Raw genomic sequence first — 20,505 nt, forward strand, 5'->3', positions numbered from 1 at the left:
AGTAAATGTCTATCTCAAGTAACTGTCTTTATTTCTAACAATGTCTTGAACCTCTCACAGGTTCTCAGGGCCTTCTTAAAAAATACAAATGATAGGGAGTAGCAGCCCCCAGTGTTTTGTTTAAGGAAAAACAGAAACGAGAAAAACTGAGAAGAAATTCCTGGAGATTGGGATTGGGGAAAGAGTGCTCAAGCAGAAAGGTTCAAAAGGCTAGTAGAATGAAAAGCCTTTTCCAAGACACAGGAATCTCTCTCTCTCTCTCTCTCTCTCTCTCTGGATCAGGATTGTATTAATGTAGTCATTTATATTTCATGTCCGCTTAAAACCTCACCTGTTCCTTTTACAACCAGTTTCCCAATAAGGCTCTCTCTATTTTAATTAAGTTTACCTTTTGTCCCTTTGATGACTTTTGCTCTCTCAATCCAATCTTTTTTTTTTTTTTTGCTAAGCCTAACCCTCTTCTGTGCTTCTCTTTTATGTTTTCTTCAATAAAATAAACACTATTTTTAAACAGACATTTTTGATGCCAGTTGCATCCGAGGTTTGTAGTTGGGTAATATGGACCAGATAACCTACATTTTTACAAATTGGCTTCCAGTTACAAGTCCTCAATTTACAACCACAATTGAGCCCAAGATTTCTTTTGCTAAGCAAGAGTTATTAAATGAGGTTTGCCCCATTTGACATCCTTTCTTACCACAGTTGTTAAGTGAATTTCTGCAGTTGTTAAGCTAGTAACAAAGTTGTTAAATGAATCTGGCTTTCCCATTGACTTTGCTTGACAGAAGGTTGCAAAAGGGAATCACATGACCCTAGGAGACTAACCGTCATAAATCTGAGTCAGTAGCTAAACGGCTGAATTTTGATCATGTGACCATGGGGAAGCTGCAATGGTTGTAAGTGTGAAAAACAGTCATAAGTCACTTTGTTCAGTGCTGTTGTGATTTTGAACAGTCACTAAACAAACTGTTGTAAGTCGAGGACTACCTGTACTGGGTTTTTCTTTCCCAATTATTTATTTATTTAAGAAAGTTTATGTAGTCACCCAACTCAGTGACTTCGGGTGGCTTACAAAGATAAAAATCCAATATAAAAACAATAAAAAAGCAATAACCTTCCCATCCCATCTGGCAATAACATTCAATTAAACATAAAGGAGAAGGCATTTTCCTGTTTGTCCTTTCCCCTAAATTTCTGGCTAAGGAGAAAAAATTGTGATGATATCAGACCTCTGCTGCATTGATCATGGAATCCACTGGTAAGACACCAAGGGAAATCCTCTCCCTATATTTTTAGAGGTTGTGTTCTTTACTGTTTTAGCCCCAGCCTAGTCATTCTTCGTTTATCAAGCAAATCAACATGTCCTTCCAACCCATAAAACACCTGCAGTATCTTAAAGACTGATAGATTTATCATGAAAAAAGTTTGGTAAACCAGTCCACTTTATTAAATGTGACTTAAATCTTTCCTCAGCTGCATAGGTCTGCAAAATGCTTTATTTTCTCCATTTTGGATTTTTTGAATGTTCGCCTGCCTGGGGAATTCTGGGAGTTGAAGTCCACAAGTCATAAAAGAGCTAAGTTTGAAGACCTCTGCCTTAGAACATCTTTGCTACCTGACTTTTTAAAAAATATTTTAAATACTTTATTAAATTTAAAACACCAATTTATTGATTTTAAAGCCTTAGTAGCATGTGGCTTTATAGATAAACTAAATAATATTGCAATAGATATGTTAAAAGCTATAGAAACCTAGGTTCGTTTTGTCAAATAGTCTAACAATCTCACATTCCTAGTTTGACTGGCAGATAAATATGCAGACAGATTCCAATTTTATTAAACAATCACTCCGTTACATGAACGTTGCACAAATATATCAAACAGAATGCTTTCGAAGACATTTTGGTAATTACAGAATTTATTAGCGGGCGGGGGAGGTGAAACAAGCAGACACAGAATACACGCCCACCAAACTGAACCCTTGATCCGGGGTATAAAAACTCTCGTGAGAAAATGTGATATTTCCCTCGCCGCAATGATTGTTAGGAGTTGAAGTTAAAAAGGATTAGAGCCTGTGAGTGACCGGAAACAGGAAGTATGATCCGGAGTGCTGTAGGTGGGACTAGAAGCTTCGTGCAGAAATCGTTCCCTTCCTTGATGCGCGACTTTAAAATGTCGGAGCAACGCGGGACTTGCTGAATACGTGGTAGGCATATGAATCTGGCTTATATTTAAACTTTATAGTTTCTTATGCGGTAAACTGAACTTAGTCATTTAGAGTATTTTCAAGTGAGTGTTCTTCAACCTTGGCAATTTTTAAGATTTGTGGACTTCGACTCCCAGAATTCCCCAGCCAGAAATCTGGGAATTGAAGTCCACGCATCTTAAATGTCAAGAATGAGAAATGCTGGTTTAGCGGATTGTAGGAACACAAAATAAGAGACACGTGACAAGCACAGCGGAAGGCGGGTCCCAGAGGTTGCGTGGACCAGTGGTTGTTTACCATTAAGGAACAAAGAAAGCTGGATGAAAGTGGGTGCTTAGGAGATTAGTGATGCCCTGACTTTTTATGCCCACAATTTAAAATTAATAGCATTGATATTCATTTTCCTAGAAATATCATTTTGCGATATTGAATTGCAAAAATAATTGCCAGCAGTGAATGGCTATATTGAAGGATGTGGCCTGACAAAGAGGTCCCTGCAAGGTGTGCTAAATGCAATGATGAGTGAAGTATAGTCTGAACTGGTATTGTCAGAACTTTGGTTTTGATGCTGACCAGGGCGTGATCACCTAATCTTCTCTCTGAGCAGGTTTTGGCAGTCTGGTTCCCCTGGGAATTCTCTGTTTGCATTTGTCTCTGGATCTGCGGCCTATTGCTGGACATGTTTGGGACAGAAATAGATTTCATGGGATGGAGGCGTTGAATCTATTGCATTTAAAGTGATTTAAGTAGACCGTTGCATGTGTGAAGATTCTTTTTTTTTTTCAGTGATTGGTGGATGAAAACTGAGTTATTTTTCCCACTTTCTCTGAGAAGCAGAAATAGAAAAATTGCTACGATTTTTAGAATGGAAGCACCACTTCCTTCCTGTTACAGGGTTGACAAGTGACGTGTTAAAGAAAAATCCTAGAGGAAGAATCAGATGGAATTAAAAATGTAAAGGAAGCTAGCTCTTTCTCACAGCAAAGCCATTTTCCTACCAGAGAAAGATGTTTATTTCTTCTCATTGTAGAAAAGGAGCATTAGGATAAATGCAAAGTTTGGACATTTTTTTCCTCTGGAATAGCAGGGAATAGCAAATAAACAGTTAAATCTTGAAAACCTAAGACACAGTTAATTAAAACTTTGTAGCATAGGGCCTGGTTATTTGCAGCACAAGCTGTTTCTGATTATTTCTGTCCTCCAATAAGATCTGATAGGGTGGACATTCTCTTATTCCCATCACTCAAGCAGATGATAGGACCCAGAAGATGAGCTTCTCTGTCACCAGACCTGCCCTGTGGAGCAGAAAGATTTGGATCACCCTATTTATTTGGATCGCCCTATTTAGAAGTCTCTTAAGACCTGTTTTTTCCCCTGGTACTGGGTGAACTAATTTGTATCCAACTTGATTATTCTTGGATTGCTTTTGGTAGTGTAAAGTTGCCTTGGGGGCAACATTTTATTATTTTTAATAATTTTTTTGTGTGTACATCACCCCAAGTCACATGTCAGTTGAGTGGTTATATGAATCGATTTAATAAATACGTCTTTTTCTACGTAAAAGAAATAGAAAATAATGCTACTTTAAAACTGTATATGTGGATACAGTTTTGTTCCAATGTAAGTACAATTATGCTTGAGGATGTTGGAAGGGAAGACCATGCAGGTCCATTCCAAGTCTGATTCTGTGATGTGATTATTTGGGCAGTTTCCATTATGTTACAAACTTTTGCTGATGCTAGTTTGAAAAATCTTCAGCATATTAGGAGGTGGTTGACTCCCCTTCACTAGATGTAGTAGAGGAGAGGTGATGCTTTGATTTGGATTCTTGCACAGGTGATTGGACTGAAAGCCCAAATGGTCAAGTCCAAGATTTATTCTCTAAAGATGGTAACAACTGGATTTTGTTTTCTACAGGTGATGGCTTACTGTTGACATGACCAGAGGCGGTAACAAGAATTTTCTGCTTGTACAAGGTAATTCTGAAGAGAATTCCTCTTAGCAACACTCTATTCTATTTAAAAAGGACTCAAGTAGCAGAGGACACAGAGTTGCAAGATTTGCATACAAAGAACAACAGTTATATAAACACTGTAAGTCAGACATGTCAAACTCAAGGCCCAGATCCAGCCCGTGATCTAGCCTACAAGCAAACTAGTAGGAGTGATTGAATAGTTACCTCCTCACTTCTTCAGGTGTCTTGTCAGTGGCAGCAGCACTAACAGAGGACAGGCAGTGGAAACCTCCAACACGTGGAGCTGTGCAGCAGCAGTAATCACAGGTGGGCCTGGCTAAAGCGCCCTCTGTTTGAAAGCGAGTGGCTGGCGAGGGAAGGAAAGAAAAGGGACGGAAGGCGCTTGGATCGTGTGTTTCTTCAGTTCTTACCCCTCCCTGCCTCACCGCCTCCTCTTCTTCCTTCAAATTGCTGCTGCCCCTCTGGGCGAGAGATCTGCGGCTTGGTCTCTCTACTGCTCAGACTTTCTGGTCTCAGGTTATTGGGACCTTAAGAGTGCCGTGAAGAGTGCTACCCTCTTATACCCGAGAAGATCCGGACTCACAGCATCCTATTGAGGCTCCAGAGTGGATACCTAGAGCGCTCACAACTGCTCGCCTCACGCAGCACCTGGGACTTTGAGCTTTCTGTGCAGTCTCATACTCCATATATACAACATCTGCAGTGAAGAAGACCTGCGTGCCTATACTGATATTTAAACCCCCCAAAATGGCCAAACGGAAAGTGGACTTTGAAAACAGGTGCTTTCAAAAGAGGTGGGAAGCAGAGTACCTGTTTGTCAACGTTGAAAATAAGGCCATGTGCCTTGTTTGCGGAGGTAATGTGGCTGTACTTAAAGAATATAACATGAGACGCCACTATGAGACGAAACATCGGGACAGTTATAAAAACCTGAACATACAGCAAAAGCTAAAGGTGGTGGAAGAGTTTAAAGTGAGACTGATGTCACAGCAGCATATGTTCAGAAAAGCACAAAATGAAGCTGCTGTGAAAGCTAGTTTTATAGTGGCAGAAGAGATAGCTAAATCAGCCCGGCCATTTACAGAGGGGGAGTTTTTGAAGCACTGCATGATTAAAGTGTGCGAAGTCTTGTGTCCAGACCAAAAGCAAGCATTTTTGAATGTAAGCCTAAGCAGAAATACTGTTGCTGATCGGATATGTGAGCTTGCCACTGATTTACAAGTACAGTTGATTGAAAAGGGAAAAGGTTTCATTGCGTATTCCCTTGCTGTGGTTGAGAACACTGACATCACTGGCACGGCACAGCTGGCAATCTTCATCCGTGGAGTGGACTCAAGGTTATGCGTTACAGAAGAACTTTTGGATATTAAATCAATGCATGGCACTAGCACAGGAAAAGACATATTTGAAGCAGTATCTAAATGTGTAAATGACATGAAACTGCCCTGGGACAAACTTATAGGACTGGCAACAGATGGAGCACCTTCAATGTGTGGGGAAAAGAGTGGATTAGTGGGAAGGATGCGAGAGAAGATGAAGAGCGAGAATTGCACAGGTGAGCTGACAGCTTATCACTGCATCATACACCTGGAAACACTATGCAGCAAAACCCTGAAGATGGAACATGTAATGAGCACTGTAACACAGACAGTTAACTTTATAAGATCCAAAGGCTTAAATCACTATCAATTCAAATCTTTTTTGGAAGAAATACATTCTGAACTCGGTGATCTTCCGTATCACACAGAGATGCAGTGGCTAAATCAAGAAAAAATGCTCAATAGATTTTTTGAGTTGCGTAAGGAAATCTGTCAGTTCATGGAAAGTAAAGGAAAAGGCTGCACAGCACTGTGGGATGAAAAGTGGCTATGCGAGTTAGCTTTTCTGTGCGACATAACTAAGCATCTCACTGCACTAAACCTTCAGCTTCAGGGACGGGACCGTGTGATCATGGACATGTATGGTGCAGTGAAAGCCTTTCAATTTAAGCTGCGACTGTGGGAGACTCAAATGCAGCATGGAAACCTGAGTCACTTTCCCTGTTGCCAAACAATCACAAACCAGGTCTCCAGCGCTGTGTTCTTAGATGCTCATTTTGCTAATAAGCTGAATGCACTTCAAATGGAGTTTGCACGTCGCTTTGTTGACTTTGAAGAACAGAAATTCAATTTTGGATTGCTCAGTAATCCATTTGCAGTTGAAGTGGCAAAAGCACCCATAAATATCCAGATGGAGCTGATAGAACTCCAGTGTAGCAGCACATTTAAGGCAAAGTATGATTCTGTAGGGCCCGCACAGTTCACCACGTTCATTCCTGAAACGATGCCCCAACTTCATCTACAAGCTGCTCGAATGCTCTGCATGTTTGGGAGTACATACCTGTGTGAGCAACTTTTCTCTGTGATGAAGGTGAACAAAAGCGTACACAGAAGTCTTCTCACTGATGCACAGCTCCACTCTATCCTGAGAGTTTCCACAGCTCAGAATTTAACCTCAAATCTGAATGAACTTGCAGGCAAGACAAGATGCCAAACATCTGGCTCAAATGACCCAGGATTTAACAATTCACACATCCCTTTGAGTTCCTAAAGTGGTATGTTGGATTTGGATTTGTAATCTTGTTTATGTTTATTTACCAAACTTATTTTTCATTTAATCAAAGAGAAGCTTATCTTCTTGTTCCAGAAGAATTAGAAGAACCCAAACCCTGGGATGATCTAGGCTTGTTCTTCCCGTAGAGTTTGTTAAAGTAAAAACTGGTTGAAGCAACATAAAAGCATTTGTAATAAAATGTCAATATTTATCATGATGTCTAAATACAATCTCTGTTAAGCAGTTTCTTGTACGTCTATTTTGAGGAATGTATCATTTGACTTACATGGCTTGCAGCTGTGATTCTAGGTGGCTAAAACAACACACAAAACAATTATCAAGAAAATATGGAGAACCTACAATGGTTGCTAAAAACCCAATAAACTCTGAACAATACAATCTCATCTCATTTCATAGGCTACCCTTTCCAACCCCAATATTCTGGAGAACATCTAGGTCTCAGTGCTTTGCAAAAGACCAGCAGCATCAGGACTAATATAATATATTGAGGAATATGGTTTTCCAGAGGGCAGGTGCTATGACAGAAAAGGCACTCTTCCTAGGTCGCAGCGGACGTAGGCCCACTTCTTCAACTGAGAGGACCCCAAGTGTTCTCCTCTAGTTGGACCTGGTGGGATGGACGGAAACAAGGAAGACGAGGTTTTGTAAATAACCCAGCCCCTTGCTGTGAACACTTTATAGATGACAACTGCTACCTTGCTGCTGCCAAAAAATGTTTAAAGATTAGCTGCTCAGGTTGCCCTCAGAAGCTTTTCTGTCTTTTTATGATCACTTACAGCAGTGTGCAGCTGAAAGTTATCAACATACAATGTATTATGGAGGCCACAATGGTTCATGTGATTAGAATGCTGAGTCAGAAGACCGTTGAGAGGTCGATGGCTCAGCAGTTCAACACCCAGGAGCCAGCTGCCTGAAGGAATGAGCTCCTGTCAATTTGTCCCAGCTCCTGCCCACCTAGCAGTTCAAAAGCAGACAAATACAGGTAGATAAATAGGTAGCACTTTGGTGGGAAAATACCGGGGACATGAAAGGAGCCTCCTTGGCCACCCTCATGGGCAATGGTGATGTCACTGGCTAATCCTTTCAACCTAGAAGTGCCTTGATGGTTCTTCCAATTCAAATGTAGTAATAATTTATGATGTAATAAAAGTCATTATTAAATGCATGACTTTATGCTTACATGTAAAGTAAAGCTATTTTTTTTTTCTAAACCGTTTGCAACTTGGTCTGTAGCTCTGAGCTGGCCAGCCAATGACCAAATGTTTCTATGAAAAGTTATTTACCCCTAGAAATGTGCCTCAAGTCATATGGATAAGAAGCAGGTTGGGCCTTTTTCTATCTAGTAATCTTTCTCAGCTAATCTGTTTTCACGTAATAGATATTAGGGGGGAAATCAATTAGGTGAGACAGCTCAAAGACAACAGTTGACAGTATAACCTGTAACCACACTCTTAAAAGCTAACCCCTTTATTACCAAAAAACTATGCTTAGTATAATCAGAAAAAAACACCCGATTATGCAATGTAGCATTCCAGTTTTTATATAAAGATCAAAGGATGGACCTCTCAGTTTTCAGGTGTGTATAGTTTGACAAGGTGCTGAAGTTCAGTGGCATAGCCAGTGATGGGGCACCGCTGGTGATGCTTCACATAAGAGTAGACACAGCGATAGCAGAAAACAAAGCCAGAAGTGCAGAGGGCTGTATCGTTGACACGAATTTTACGACACAATGGACACACTGTCTTGAGCTTTGGCAAAAGAGGTGAATCAGTCTCATAGTCCAGGTGCACAGGTGGTGGTGGGACTGGCATAGCAGTCAGTGATTTGATGTTCTCCTGATTCTCAGCTGAATACCACCACTCCAAAAACTGGAGGAAGAAGATGCCCACAGAGAGGCCAGTGGACAGGGAGAAAGCCAGGGCCCCTAGGATTTTTTTCCCAGCGGACTTCATTTGCTCTTTCATGCTGCAGAAAGGGGCAAGATATATAAAAAAGAAATTAACTGAATTCATGCTATTATTAAGAAACGTGGAAAACATTAAGATGCAAATCCAGGGTTACAGTAAAAAGGCAATCTGAATTCTCCTCTAAGAGAAAAAAACCATAAATCCCTGAGATACAACTATGATTAGCTAGTCATCCAAATACCTGGTTTCCAGCATTTAACAACTAGAGATATAACACCCCCCAAATATTTGTAAGATTAATTTGAGGGGAAAAAACAAAGTATAAAAAAGTTGTAAGCAGAAAATTGGCACTCCCACTCAATAGATGGCTCTCAAATTACTGTTAGAGAAACTGATCCTCAAAAATAGGGAAAATCTTAGCCATAACTTTACTCTCCAGGTGTACTTGCTAAATGAGTTATATGTAATCCTTGATTTATAGCAGTGGTTCTCAACCTTTTTAATGCCGCAACCCCCAACCGGTCGTAAGTTGAGGACTACTCAACCGGTCGTAAGTCGAGGACTACTCAACTGGTACAGCACCGTTTGCAGAATGGGACTTTTGGCGGGCTCAGCAGGGCAGAGACAGCCTGGACAATTCTCTATTCAAGAGAGTCTATTCTATTGGCTTTCAAAAGCCAATAGAATAAAAGGGAATAGCACAGCTAAGGAAAAGGGGGAAAAAATGGCGGACTGCATTGTTTGGTGACCCCCGTGAAATGGTCGTTTGACCCCAAATGGGGTCCCGAACCACTGATTTATAGCATTCATTTAGCGACTGTTCAAAGTTACAACAGCACTGAAAAATATGAATGACCAGTCCTTATGCTTATGACTAATACAGCATCCAGAGTCACATGATCAAAATTTGGGCATTTGGCAACCGGCAGGTATTTACAATGGTTGCCATTTCCAAGGGTCATGTGATCGCCATTTGCGATCTTCCCAGCTAGCTTCCAGGAAGCAAGTTAATGGGTAAAACTGGATTTGCTTAACAACCACATGATTCACTCAACAACTGCAGTGATTTGCTTAACAACCATGGCAAAAAAGATAATATCAGGTGTGACTCACTTAAAATCACCTTGCTTAGCAATGGAAATTTTGGTCCCAATCATGGTTGTAAATCAAAGACTGCCTGCATAAAAGATTTTAGAGTCTTGACCTATTTCAATCTTTCGGTGCTCGTTGGAAGATGCTTTTCTTTCTTAATTTTTCCCAGGTGTAGTAATCATAAGATCTTTTTCTTAAATTTTCATCTTTATGGTCTACGCTTTTTTTTATCATTAACTGCCTGGCGAGTATTAGTTTTTAGATGATATACAAACATTGTGAATATATAAATATACCCAATCATTGAAGGAAGGAAGCAAAAACAGCAAGGGGTGGCTGTTTTAGGGTTTTCATTTCTATTCACCTGTTTGATGACTGTAGAACATCACCAGCAGCTATATGTACATTTTCCAAAGCCCGCAAATCGTCTGCTGTCAGCCTGACTAAATACACACCAGCCAGTTTCAGCAGCGGGGAGTGGTGTTGAGCCTTTCCCAGAATGTAACATAGTTGCTGCACCAGAAACCAGCCCTCCCAAGCCATGTTCACAAAGGGGTAGGCAGCCAGGAAGGCCTTATAAAATCGTTTCCAGCAGGATGACGGAGGATGGATAGAATAATCGTCTTCTTCCTGGAGACGGGAGATCAACTTTTCCAGTTTAGTTCTCAGGTATGGAACGAGGACCAACAAACAGAGAGATTTCCAGTGATGCTTTTGGGATAGTCCAGCAGTGGCCAAAGATCTCTGTTGATTCCTTTTGCTTTTCAGTGCAACTCTCTTCAAGCCATAGAAATTTTCAGAAAAAGAAGCACTGCATCGGAAGAGGTAATGCTGCTGGAGTAGAAGATCCAGGATGGTGTAGATTTCGTCAAACCAGCGCCATAGGAAACCATAATATGAAGGATTGGATTCAGCCAATACCTAGAACAAAAGACAATCAAGGGCAAGAGTAATAAACCTGAATGTGCCAAGACATTTTTATTGATGTTTGAAACATTTTGTTTGGGCTACTTTGTGGATTTTTTACTTTGAGATTGTTGCAAGATAACACAGCCTTTTTCAAGATGAGGGCTATGTGGCCTTAGAAGTTGTGTTCCATTACTGAATCAGGACCAGGATCTAAAAACACGATATAGCTAGCACACACACAAACACAAATTTAAAATACAGTAATAACATAATACTATTACAATATTCCATAATTTACTCTTCTCTCAAATTCAGAATTTCATAATCTTTGGAAAGTTTTATGGCCATATTTATAAATTGGAATCCACATTGATAATGTGTAAACTGAATTTGCTTTGTTAATTATTTTCAGCAGAAAAATGAAAAAAAATTCTAAGCCACAAATTTTAATTTACAGATTATATAATCTAGACTTCCATTTTAAGCTTAGTGGAAACTCACTGATCCAATTATCCTGGTTTGACTGCAAGGTCTAAGACAGGATTTTCTTTCTGTATCTGATACCTAAAATAAATCTTCTAACTGTAAAAAAGATGGGACATCACATATGCATGCAATTTTTTTCCGGTCCTTCCATGCTTTCATATTTCCTTCATTATTCTGACTATTATTCAACCTTAGATAAGCACAGAAAATTAATGGTTATCCTTCCCTCAATACTCACCAACCATTCTTCTCACCTTGATCACATGCTGAAATGCTGGTCTCACAGCAGTCATCAAACTGTCTTGGGCAACAACTTCAAATATAGAAGGCCTGTCCACATATGGGTAGATGGCAGTGAAATGAGCTCCATGTTCTGCCATGGTCTCTTCTGGAATAAAAACAAACAAACTTTCCAAAATAATTCAAAACAGAATTAGGTTTTAGAAGACATTATTACAAAAGCCCTCAAGCTTTCTGTCTAGAATGATATATGGATATATTTAAATTATTGATCTTTTCATTTCTAATTTGATTGAAAAATGGCAAGTTATTTAATACAGTAAGCTATTTCCCTCAAGGACGATGAAGATGTATATAAGATCGGCATGGCTCTTCATAGTTGCTGGATGCACCAAGCCACATATCATATAGTTTAGCCTAATATGCTATGTGAACACAAAACCCATGATTAGCACATAGTCCACCTTGCCATGCAAACGAGGTGACATCGAGTCAACCAAGTTTAACCATGAGTAAGTACTTTGCACAAATGTACCTTATATCTATCATTTTCTTCAGATTTTTTTTCTCTGTCTTTTTAATATATAATTTAAGGTGGCAAACATATTTAATACTTCTGCCTCCTATTTTCCCCACAACAGTTGTGTGAAGTAGGTTGGGCTAAGGCAGAATGAATGGCCCAAAGTTGCCCAGCTATCTTTTATGCCTTAGGGAGGCCTAGAGCTCCCAGTCTCCTGGTTTCTAGCTTCTTTGAAACTTAACCATTCCATCAAATGGAATTTTACTCCAAATCTTGCCTGCTGCTTCATACGTTTTCCTCACCAACAGCCTTGCTCCATCCTGTCAGTCCTCCACCCAAGCCTTTCTCTCCAGGAAAAGAGCCTGGAAGAAATCTGAGGGAATTCAAGGCCGCTGCATCTCTCTGAAAGGTGTCGCAGGTATGGTCAGAAAGAAAGCTGGATTCAAATCCTTGCTGAAATACAGATAGTCCTCCACTTATGGCCAAAACAGCCCCAAATTTAGGTTAAGTGAGAAATTTGTTAAATGAGTTTTAACATTTGCTCATTTCACACCTTTTACTGCCACATTTGTTAACTGAATCACTGCAGTTGTTACATTAGTAACACGGTGGTTAAGTGAATCCGGTTTCCCCATTGACTTTGCTTGTCAGAAGGTCACAAAAGGTGATCACATGACCCCGGGACACTGCAATTGTCATAAATGTGAGTCAGTTGTCAAGCATCCAATGTAAATCACGTGACCAAGGGGATGCTCCAGGGGTGATAAGTGTGAAAAATGGTCATAAATCACTTCTTTTCAGTGCTGTTGCAACTCTGAAGAGTCACTAAACGAGCTGTTGTAAATGGAGGACTACCGGTAAACAAATTAACTTGGTGAACTAGGCGAGCGTGATGCAAAACCCGAGGACGCTGCAATCAAACGGCACCAACTCTTAAGACCAAATGAATCCACAAAGGAAGCCGCCTGATGCCATGAATGACTCTGGCCATTAAACTGCTTTGTGATCAATGGTAAGGGCTAGACCCCACATTCTGGCAGGAAAAAGCGGGCGGAAAAATTACAAGGATGATCTTACACTTCTGCGCCCTATGTGCTGGAGAGGGGCAGGTCAGGATTTCCCCCACCTCAACCGCCCTCCGTGTACGGCCGCCTCCCCGGTGGTTGCTGCTACCGCTCGCCGTTCAGTGCTGCAAAAATTCAGGCCGCGCTAGGCTTTCCTTTAGTTTGTTTCTACCGTACCATAGAGTTACAAGAGGGCAAACAGGCGTAGTTCTGTTGGGAGGACTCTTCCGTGGGAGAACAGTCGCTCTTGATGTTGAAAAAAATGCCCCATAAGTTTATATGAGGAAACCCTCTCTACGCTCAAACCTCGGTCTGGAAAGCTAAAAATGAAAAGCAGTTTACAAGCAGTCGCATCTAACCTTATGGAGCGACGTTCCTCTGTTACAGGAATAGGAGTGTTTTTACCGGAAGAAAATGGATATGTCCATCTAGGCCACTGAAATTCTGTGGCTGCAGACGATCTAAGCAGGAAGGCGTGGCGCATATCGTTGGTTGGTCTTCCCAGACAGCCCGGTTTCCGGTCTCCTCCCAAGCGAGGCAGTTTTACGGTTGCTTCTGGCCGTTACTGCTCCATCCTCCTCCTCCTCCTCCTTCGTTGTCGTCCTTTCTTCAGTATCAGGTCTTTTCGAAGACTCCCCTCTTCGTGGTAGGTTAGTTGGGGATAGGCTGTGGTTCCGCCCATTGAGGAATTGGCGGGGGGGGGAGGATGAATTGCTCCTCCCTTGGGTAGGGAGGAGGCTTGGTATGAGGGCGGGGGTCGGTTTTTTTCCCTGGCATTCCGGTGGGGGTACCTTACTGGGTAGTTGGGTGGGGGAAAGGTGAATAGCATAATTTTTCCCCAGTCAGAATGGCTCCCTTCCCGGGTGGAGCTTACAGGTTCCTGTTCTCAGGAAGAAAAGTGTGACATCGTTGCTTGGGGAGAGAAGTAGAAAGGTGATGGGGGGGGGGAATAATTATCTATCTTGGGGAGATAGTCACAGTTGCCCCTCGCCTAATCTGCAGGCCTTAATAGCTCCTATTTTATAAGCACAAATCTAAAGACCACGAGGTGGGCGAGTCCCTTGCCATCGAGGAATTTACAGTTTGCAATGGAAGCGTTGGGGAAAATGAGAAAAGTGAGCAAAAATACTGGAGGAGAAAGTTTTGGACTGGTTAGATGACAAGTATGGGGAGGGAGGGAGAGAGAGGCTGGAGTTCTTTCTATAAATATCTTTTAAGAATTTGGGGTCAGGTGGAGGAGTAGGAGGGAATTTTAGGAACAGGAAGGGGTTGTGAGGCGAGAGTGTGCAAAAAATCACAACTTTTACAAGATATTTCTCTGGTTGGGGAGGGAGGAGAACGTCTCTGTGTTAGAAAACATAGATGGGAGTAGCTGGAAAAAGTAATTTGCTGTCCTTGGGATGGAGATCTTGAGGTTCTGTGTGAAAAAACTTAAGAGTTGTCTTCACAGTGAGCCAGTTTAATAAGGTGGATATAGTCAGTCACCATTTATAAAGTAAACCAGTTATAGAACAAAATGAACATTTTGTATTTATTAGAGTTACAGCTTACCATTCATACAGGAGTTTGAGGCAGGTATATAGTGTCCCCTCCCCCTATTTTTCCCTAGAATAAGAGACCTGTGAGGCAGGTTGGACGGAGAGAGTGTAACTATCCCCAAGGTGTTGAGAATGTTTTACATTAGCTGTCTATGTAAAGTGATGTCTTATTAAAGAATTTGACAGAGCAGAGCTGGCAGGCGTTATTGTTGCAGATGAAAAGTATCAAGCCAGGATCTCAAGTAGATATCCGGTGGAATTTCCTAGTAGTTCATGGTTGGGAGTCAAGTAAAATGAGTAAGATTTCGTGTTGTAACTATAGGTCATAACATTATAACATGGCATAAAATACAATATAACAAAATAAAGAATGTTAGATACAAAGAGGCCAAAACAAGATACAACCAGGGTTGTGATTAAGAACTTGCGTTTAAATGACAACAGAGCAAAAGTAGCAATCTGGCTACTAAAGTTAAACATATTTGCAATTTAGCCATTTCAGCCCAGGCTCTTCAATTCGTTTACCATTAATAATGTTGTCAAAATCTCATTGTAAATAGGGCAATGGAAGACAAAATGAAATAATATCCTTCACTTAGGCACCAAGGGGACAGAGTCACTGTTCAACAAAGTGTTTACAAAATCTCTCCTCAAGATATCTGAAGGCATAGTCTGGTACTAGGTACCAGGTACTAGGAGAGGCTTCTGTGTTTTTATAGTGATTAAAATCTGTGCTGTAGTAGCATGTTTATTTATTGTATTTTTATCCTGCTTTTATTGCTTTATAAGTAACTGAACGTGGCAGAACTAAAGGTCACTTTATAAGTAAATAAAGGTGGCATACGTATATGTCTAATACTCCTTCCCCCTCCTCTTTTCCCCACAAAACAACCCTGTGAGGTGAGTTGGGCTGAGAGAGAGTGACTGGCCCAAAGTCACCCAACTGGCTTTCATGCATAAGGTGGGACTAGAACTCACACAGTCTCTGCTTTCTAGGCCAGCACCCTACACCAAACATTTAAAAAAAATCTAATATTTTCTGTTTCCTAAGAGTTGAATTAAGATCGGTGACAAAAGTGCAGTCCATTGATGAGAAAGCAAAGTTTGGCAAGGTAGATTCTTGAAGACTTTCTGGTTTCTTATAGTGCCCCAGCAATGCATGATGTATTCTGACAGCAAAGGAAAGTAACCCAACATCCATTTTAGATTAGCTATGGAGGTGACTTGGGGAGCCCCAAGATTTTCCTTATTAAGATGTTTTAGACTGCTTCCAGTCTAAAATAACCTCCTTATCCCATCTCCAGATTTCAGCCCCATGCAGCATCTGGGCTATCAGCATGCCCTGGAATATTTTAAATTCAAGATAGGAAATGTTTCTGATCTAAACAGGCGAAGAGGAGCCTTGTGTTAGTCTTGGTTCACACAACACACTAAACTGAAATCTGGTTAGCCACATTTTTCCTACTGTGTATGAACTAATCTATCTGGTTAGTTTGTTTCTTGTGGAATTCCAATCCTGAAAATTAAGGGCTTCCCCCCCCCAAAAAAATCATAGTTAGTTAACCATGAGTTACAGCACTCTGATCACAGTCAGATTGCTCAGAAGAGAAGAATGTACTAAAAGCTTGGTTCTTTGGAGAGAGAGTATTGAAGTACATGGCCTGACAAAGAGGTCCCTGCAAGATGTGCTAAATGCAATGATGAGTGAAGTATAGTCTGAACTGGTATTGTCAGAACTTTGGTTTTGATTCTGACCAGGGCGTGATCACCTAATCTTCTCTCTGAGCAGGTTTTGGCAGTCTGGTTCCCCTGGGAATTCTCTGTTTGCATTTATCTCTGGATCTGAGGCCTATTGTTGGACATGTTTGGGGCAGAAATAGATTTCATGGGATGGAGGAGTTGAATCTATTGCATTTAAAGTGATTTAAGTAGACCGTTGCATGTGTGAAGATTCTTTTTTTTCAGTGATTGGTGGATGAAAACTGAGTTATTCTTCCCACTTTCTCTGAGAAGCAGAAATAGAAAAATTGCTACAATTTTTAGAATGGAAGCACCACTTCCTTCCAGTTACAGGGTTGACAAGTGACTGTTAAAGAAAAATCCTAGAGGAAGAATCAGATGGAATTAAAAATGTAAAGGAAGCTAGCTCTTTCTCACAGCAAAGCCATTTTCCCACCAGAGAAAGATGTGTATTTCTTCTCATTGTAGAAATACACATGTAGGATAAATGCAAAATTTAGACATTTTTTCCTCTAGAAAAAATGATATGTCTTTTACAGGGAATAATAAACAGTTGAATCTTGAAAACCTAAGACACAGTTAATTAAAACTTTGTAGCATAGGACCTGGTTATTTGCAGCACAAGCTGTTGTTGATAACTTCTGTTCTCCAATAAGATCTGATAGGGTGGTCATTCTCTTAGTCTCATCACTCAAGCAGATAATAGGACCCAGACCTGCCCTATGGACCAGAGATATTTGGATCACCCTATTTAGAAGTCTCTTAGGACCTGTTTTTTCCCCTGGTACTGAGTGAACTAATTTGTATTCAGCTTGCTTATTCTTGGATTGTTTTTGGTAGTGTAAAGTTGCCCTGGGTGCAACGTTTTATTATTTTAATATTTTTGTGTGTGTACACCACCCCAAATCACATGTCAATTGAGTGTTTATATGAATTAATTTAATAAATATATCTTTTTCAAAGTAAAAGAAATGGAAAATAATGCTACTTTAAAACAAGATCTGTATAAAACTGGATATGTAGATAACAGATTGAGATTTTGTTCCAATGTAAATACAATTATGCTTGAGGGATGCTGGAAGGGAAGACAATACCATTTTGGCTGCCAGCACTAAGGTTAGCAATAGAGATAGTTTTTGATTCCTGTAAGCCAGTATCAAATTTAATTCCTATGAACTGAATAGGATAGTTTTTCCCTTCCTTTAATCTGATAGAGTTTAATATGTTCTCCCCTCCGCCACTCAGGCACAAATATGTTTCTGCCCTGTCATTAAGTAGGGGTTAATTCTCTGCCACAAATATGTTTCTGCCCTGTCATTAAGTAGGGGTTAATTCTCAGCCCATGAGGGTGGGCTGCTCTACCAGTTTCCTGTGCAAAGAAAGACACATTGCTTTGAAATGCTGGCTCTTGCTGGCACCCATGAAGTACTCTTAAAGCTGTTAGGGAGAGATGATTCTCAGATTGGAAACAATATAGTTTGTGTCTTCTTTCCTCTGAAGTTGTGTAGTGGCGGGGGGGGGAGGCAGGGGCTGCTGTGATGAAACAGCTTTCAGTCACGAGTGCTGCTTAGCTGAAAGAAGCATCTTCTGTGTATTCATTTATTCCTTCCTGGCTTTTTGAATTAGATCGAGGATGGGTGGTCTTTAGCTTTAGAGAAAAACTCTTGTTATGATTGTCATTATTTATTGATTGGATTTCAAAGCTTTCTGACTCCAAAAAGATGCTTACCGTATTTCAAAGAATACATAATTTAAAAGAAATAGGATACCCAGATAAAATTACATAAACAAAATTCAGGGAAATAAATTGACAGGGCTTCCATGAACATTCTGACCTCAGGATGTTCCAGAGAGCAGGGATTGAACAGAGATGGCACGCTTCCTCGGTCCCGTTAGATGACAGTGTTTAATTGAAGGGACCAGGAGCACATCCACTTTGCTCAATCATACCAGATTGGCAGAAATAATTGGAGAAAGGCGGTCCCTTAAATAACCAGTCCCTATTCCATGAAGGGCTTTATTGGTGACCAGTGCAGCTCATAAAACAGCAATAACATATGGGCAAAAGGTACTATATCCTACATATGTATTCCCCATTCCCTTTGGAGGAGCTGTTCTGTTGGAACAGAGAAAATATCGATACTTTTTTGTTGCACCTTTTCATTCAAGACTGATGGGGGTCTTCCTACACTTGCAGAACAGGTAGTAGTTATAACCAAGAGGGCCTTTTCACAGAGTCACCTTGTGCCCCAGTTGCACCCTTTCCTTGACAACTTAAGAGGCCACCCATGCTTTAGTCACTTTACAATTGAATATTGGGCTATTGTTGAAGACCATCCAGGAGCTACAGCTGATTCAAAATGCAATGACGCCCCCAAGCAGTTCACTTGGTCCTGCCCAGAAAAAGTGCAAATCTAAGAAATTTTTATCTATCAGATAGCATGAATACCCTTCGCTATGGTCCTGGAGATGTTCCAAGCCTTTCTTGCTTAAGGTATTCTTTGTCTTCTTGCACTTCATCTCTCGGAGCGACTCAGAGAATTGAGGTGCGCTTCAGAATCAGTGCACAGAGAGGCTTCATAGGAATAATCCAGGCAAAAGCCTCAGTTAACTGCCAATTCCAGGTTGCAACCAAGGCCTCAGATGTGCTACCCAGCCAATTCACGGGGAAAACCCCAAGCTTCTTCCAGAAATCAGCTGGTTTCATCAGTTGCCTAGGGTTGGCTGATCAAACAGGCCAATCTGCCTGCAGGGATGAGTGGCACTAGCAAGCTAGAGGCCAACTAGAGTGTGATCTCACATGACAACTGACTGATGATAATAGCGTCCAACAACAGATCATATGACAACTGACCTGAGACAAAAACTGAATCTAGTATGTGACTCTTTGTATGTATTGGCACCTCAATTACTTGAGACAGGTTTGACTTTATCAACATCTGTACTTAAAGAAGTGAAATGTATTTTTATATATAATTCTGAGCATAAAAACTGCTTCATACCTTTAGAGAGTAATTTTTCTCTTTTTACATTGTTTTTTCTGGTACATACTGATATTAATAATTACCTAATATTATAGATAAAACGTAGCAGGACACTGAAGACCTTTTATTGCCATAAAAATGATCATCTCTCAATTTGCAACATTTGACCATCAGATTTTAGGAAGGGTCATTAGTTTAACTCAGTGTGAAGTTTTACAATAAAAACTATAAAGTTGATTATTAGTATTATTTGATCTGTTAATTTTCTTTGGAATGATTGTCATATAGAAGGTTATTTTAAAAAGTTGGGTTTTTAAATATATTGAATACTATTTACGATTTTGTGGTACATTGGAACTAATAGATTTACAGTTTCAAGCAGATAACAAAACTCTGTTTTGAAGCAGTCACAAATGCATTTGCTATGAAAAGAGGTGCAGATTTCTTAAACTGAGTGGTTTTTTTTTCCCTCCTAGGTGCAATAGGAATCCAAAATCATGACAGACTCCAAATACTTCACCACCAATAAAAAAGGTTAGAGTTCAACTGCAATGTGATGTTGCCTTTTAACTCTCTACAGTGGATACAATCTGCCTCCCACTACCTCTTGCTGGGTTACATGAGAGGGCAAGCTGATATGAGAATTAAGATAAAAGCATTCTTCATCCCTACTGTAGATCAAATGGATAAAGAGACTGGGTTGGTTCACACATGTTACTAAGCCATTTTTTAAATGGCTTTATTAATAAGATGAGATGGCATAGTTCAGTGGTTCTCAACCTATGGGTCGTGACCCCATTTGGGATCGATCGACCATTTCTCGGGGGTCGCCAAACAAGGCGATCCGCCATTTTTCCCCCTCGGGGGCGGTGCCGTGCATGCGCGCGGCGCATGGGGCACTGCCGCGCATGTGCATTGCGCCTGGGGGCGCTGCTGCGCATGCGTGCGGCGCCGCGCCGCGCATGGGGGTGGTGCCGCGCATGCGCGGCACGTTTGTGTGACGGGGGTCACCGTCACACAAACGTTGAGAAGCACTGGCATAGTTCATCTAACAGTCTAGCCAAGCCAATCAAATTAAGCTTAGCCGTGAGGATTTTTTTGAAAGAAGGGTAGTTAGTTTTTAATCAGTTGAAATACAATGAAAAGTTATTTCCACAATTTCAACTTTTTCCCACACTCATAGTTTTTAAGCTACTAACCTCAATGCAACCTCAAGAACAGTGGAAAGAAAA

The 20,505-nt window shown here is 40.7% G+C and overlaps 3 protein-coding genes and 2 non-coding genes across 9 annotated transcripts in view; 4 read left to right on the forward strand and 1 right to left on the reverse strand.

Moving 5' to 3' along the window:
- The first annotated feature begins 2,064 nt into the window (after window positions 1-2,064).
- Window positions 2,065-7,166, forward strand: LOC120304248 (general transcription factor II-I repeat domain-containing protein 2-like). The gene is made up of 2 exons (XM_039334611.1): window positions 2,065-2,205; window positions 4,123-7,166. Exon 2 carries the CDS (start codon window positions 4,928-4,930, stop codon window positions 6,767-6,769), a length of 1,842 nt encoding a protein of 613 aa, XP_039190545.1. The 5' UTR covers window positions 2,065-2,205; window positions 4,123-4,927; the 3' UTR covers window positions 6,770-7,166.
- On the forward strand, window positions 2,716-2,812 carry LOC120304285. The gene has a single exon (XR_005555687.1). It is a non-coding gene; the product is annotated as a Z30 small nucleolar RNA (small nucleolar RNA).
- PEX12 (peroxisomal biogenesis factor 12) lies at window positions 6,964-13,504 on the reverse strand. Of its 3 annotated transcripts, none has more exons than XM_039334613.1 (4): window positions 13,371-13,504; window positions 11,442-11,575; window positions 10,157-10,713; window positions 6,964-8,758 (listed from the first exon to the last, which is right to left on the reverse strand). In XM_039334613.1, exons 2-4 carry the CDS (start codon window positions 11,565-11,567, stop codon window positions 8,359-8,361), a joined length of 1,083 nt encoding a protein of 360 aa, XP_039190547.1. In that variant the 5' UTR covers window positions 11,568-11,575; window positions 13,371-13,504; the 3' UTR covers window positions 6,964-8,358. The 3 variants fall into 3 exon arrangements, with proteins under 3 accessions (XP_039190547.1, XP_039190549.1, XP_039190548.1); XM_039334615.1 differs by lacking the exon at window positions 13,371-13,504 and adding an exon at window positions 13,189-13,363; XM_039334614.1 differs by lacking the exon at window positions 13,371-13,504 and adding an exon at window positions 13,025-13,176.
- An 18-nt stretch (window positions 13,505-13,522) lies between these two features.
- AP2B1 (adaptor related protein complex 2 subunit beta 1) overlaps window positions 13,523-20,505 on the forward strand; it is a 77,186-nt gene continuing 70,203 nt past the window's right edge. For 2 of the 3 annotated variants that reach the window (XM_039334608.1, XM_039334610.1), the window contains exons 1-2: window positions 13,524-13,657; window positions 19,750-19,807. In XM_039334608.1, coding sequence (XP_039190542.1) covers window positions 19,771-19,807 — 37 coding nt within the window. In that variant the 5' untranslated portion in view covers window positions 13,524-13,657; window positions 19,750-19,770. Of the gene's footprint in view, window positions 13,662-19,749; window positions 19,808-20,505 lie in introns of all 3 variants that reach the window. The other variant, XM_039334609.1, reaches the window with a different exon arrangement.
- Window positions 16,242-16,338, forward strand: LOC120304284. The gene has a single exon (XR_005555686.1). It is a non-coding gene; the product is annotated as a Z30 small nucleolar RNA (small nucleolar RNA).

The sequence above is a fragment of the Crotalus tigris genome, unplaced genomic scaffold (genome assembly GCF_016545835.1).
Source record: "Crotalus tigris isolate CLP2741 ecotype Arizona unplaced genomic scaffold, ASM1654583v1 scf7180000017632.1879674, whole genome shotgun sequence".
Classification (NCBI taxonomy): Eukaryota; Metazoa; Chordata; class Lepidosauria; order Squamata; family Viperidae; genus Crotalus; species Crotalus tigris.

Coding starts and splice junctions, on each gene's coding strand:
- PEX12 (XM_039334613.1), bottom strand. CDS start 11,567: ATGGCAGAACATGGAGCTCATTTCACTGCCATCTACCCATATGTGGAC. Junction 10,714..11,441: donor CATTTCAGCATGTGATCAAG/GTGAGAAGAATG, acceptor CTTTTGTTCTAG/GTATTGGCTGAATCCAATCC. Junction 8,759..10,156: donor GTTCTACAGTCATCAAACAG/GTGAATAGAAAT, acceptor CCCTTTCTGCAG/CATGAAAGAGCAAATGAAGT.
- LOC120304248 (XM_039334611.1), top strand. CDS start 4,928: ATGGCCAAACGGAAAGTGGACTTTGAAAACAGGTGCTTTCAAAAGAGG.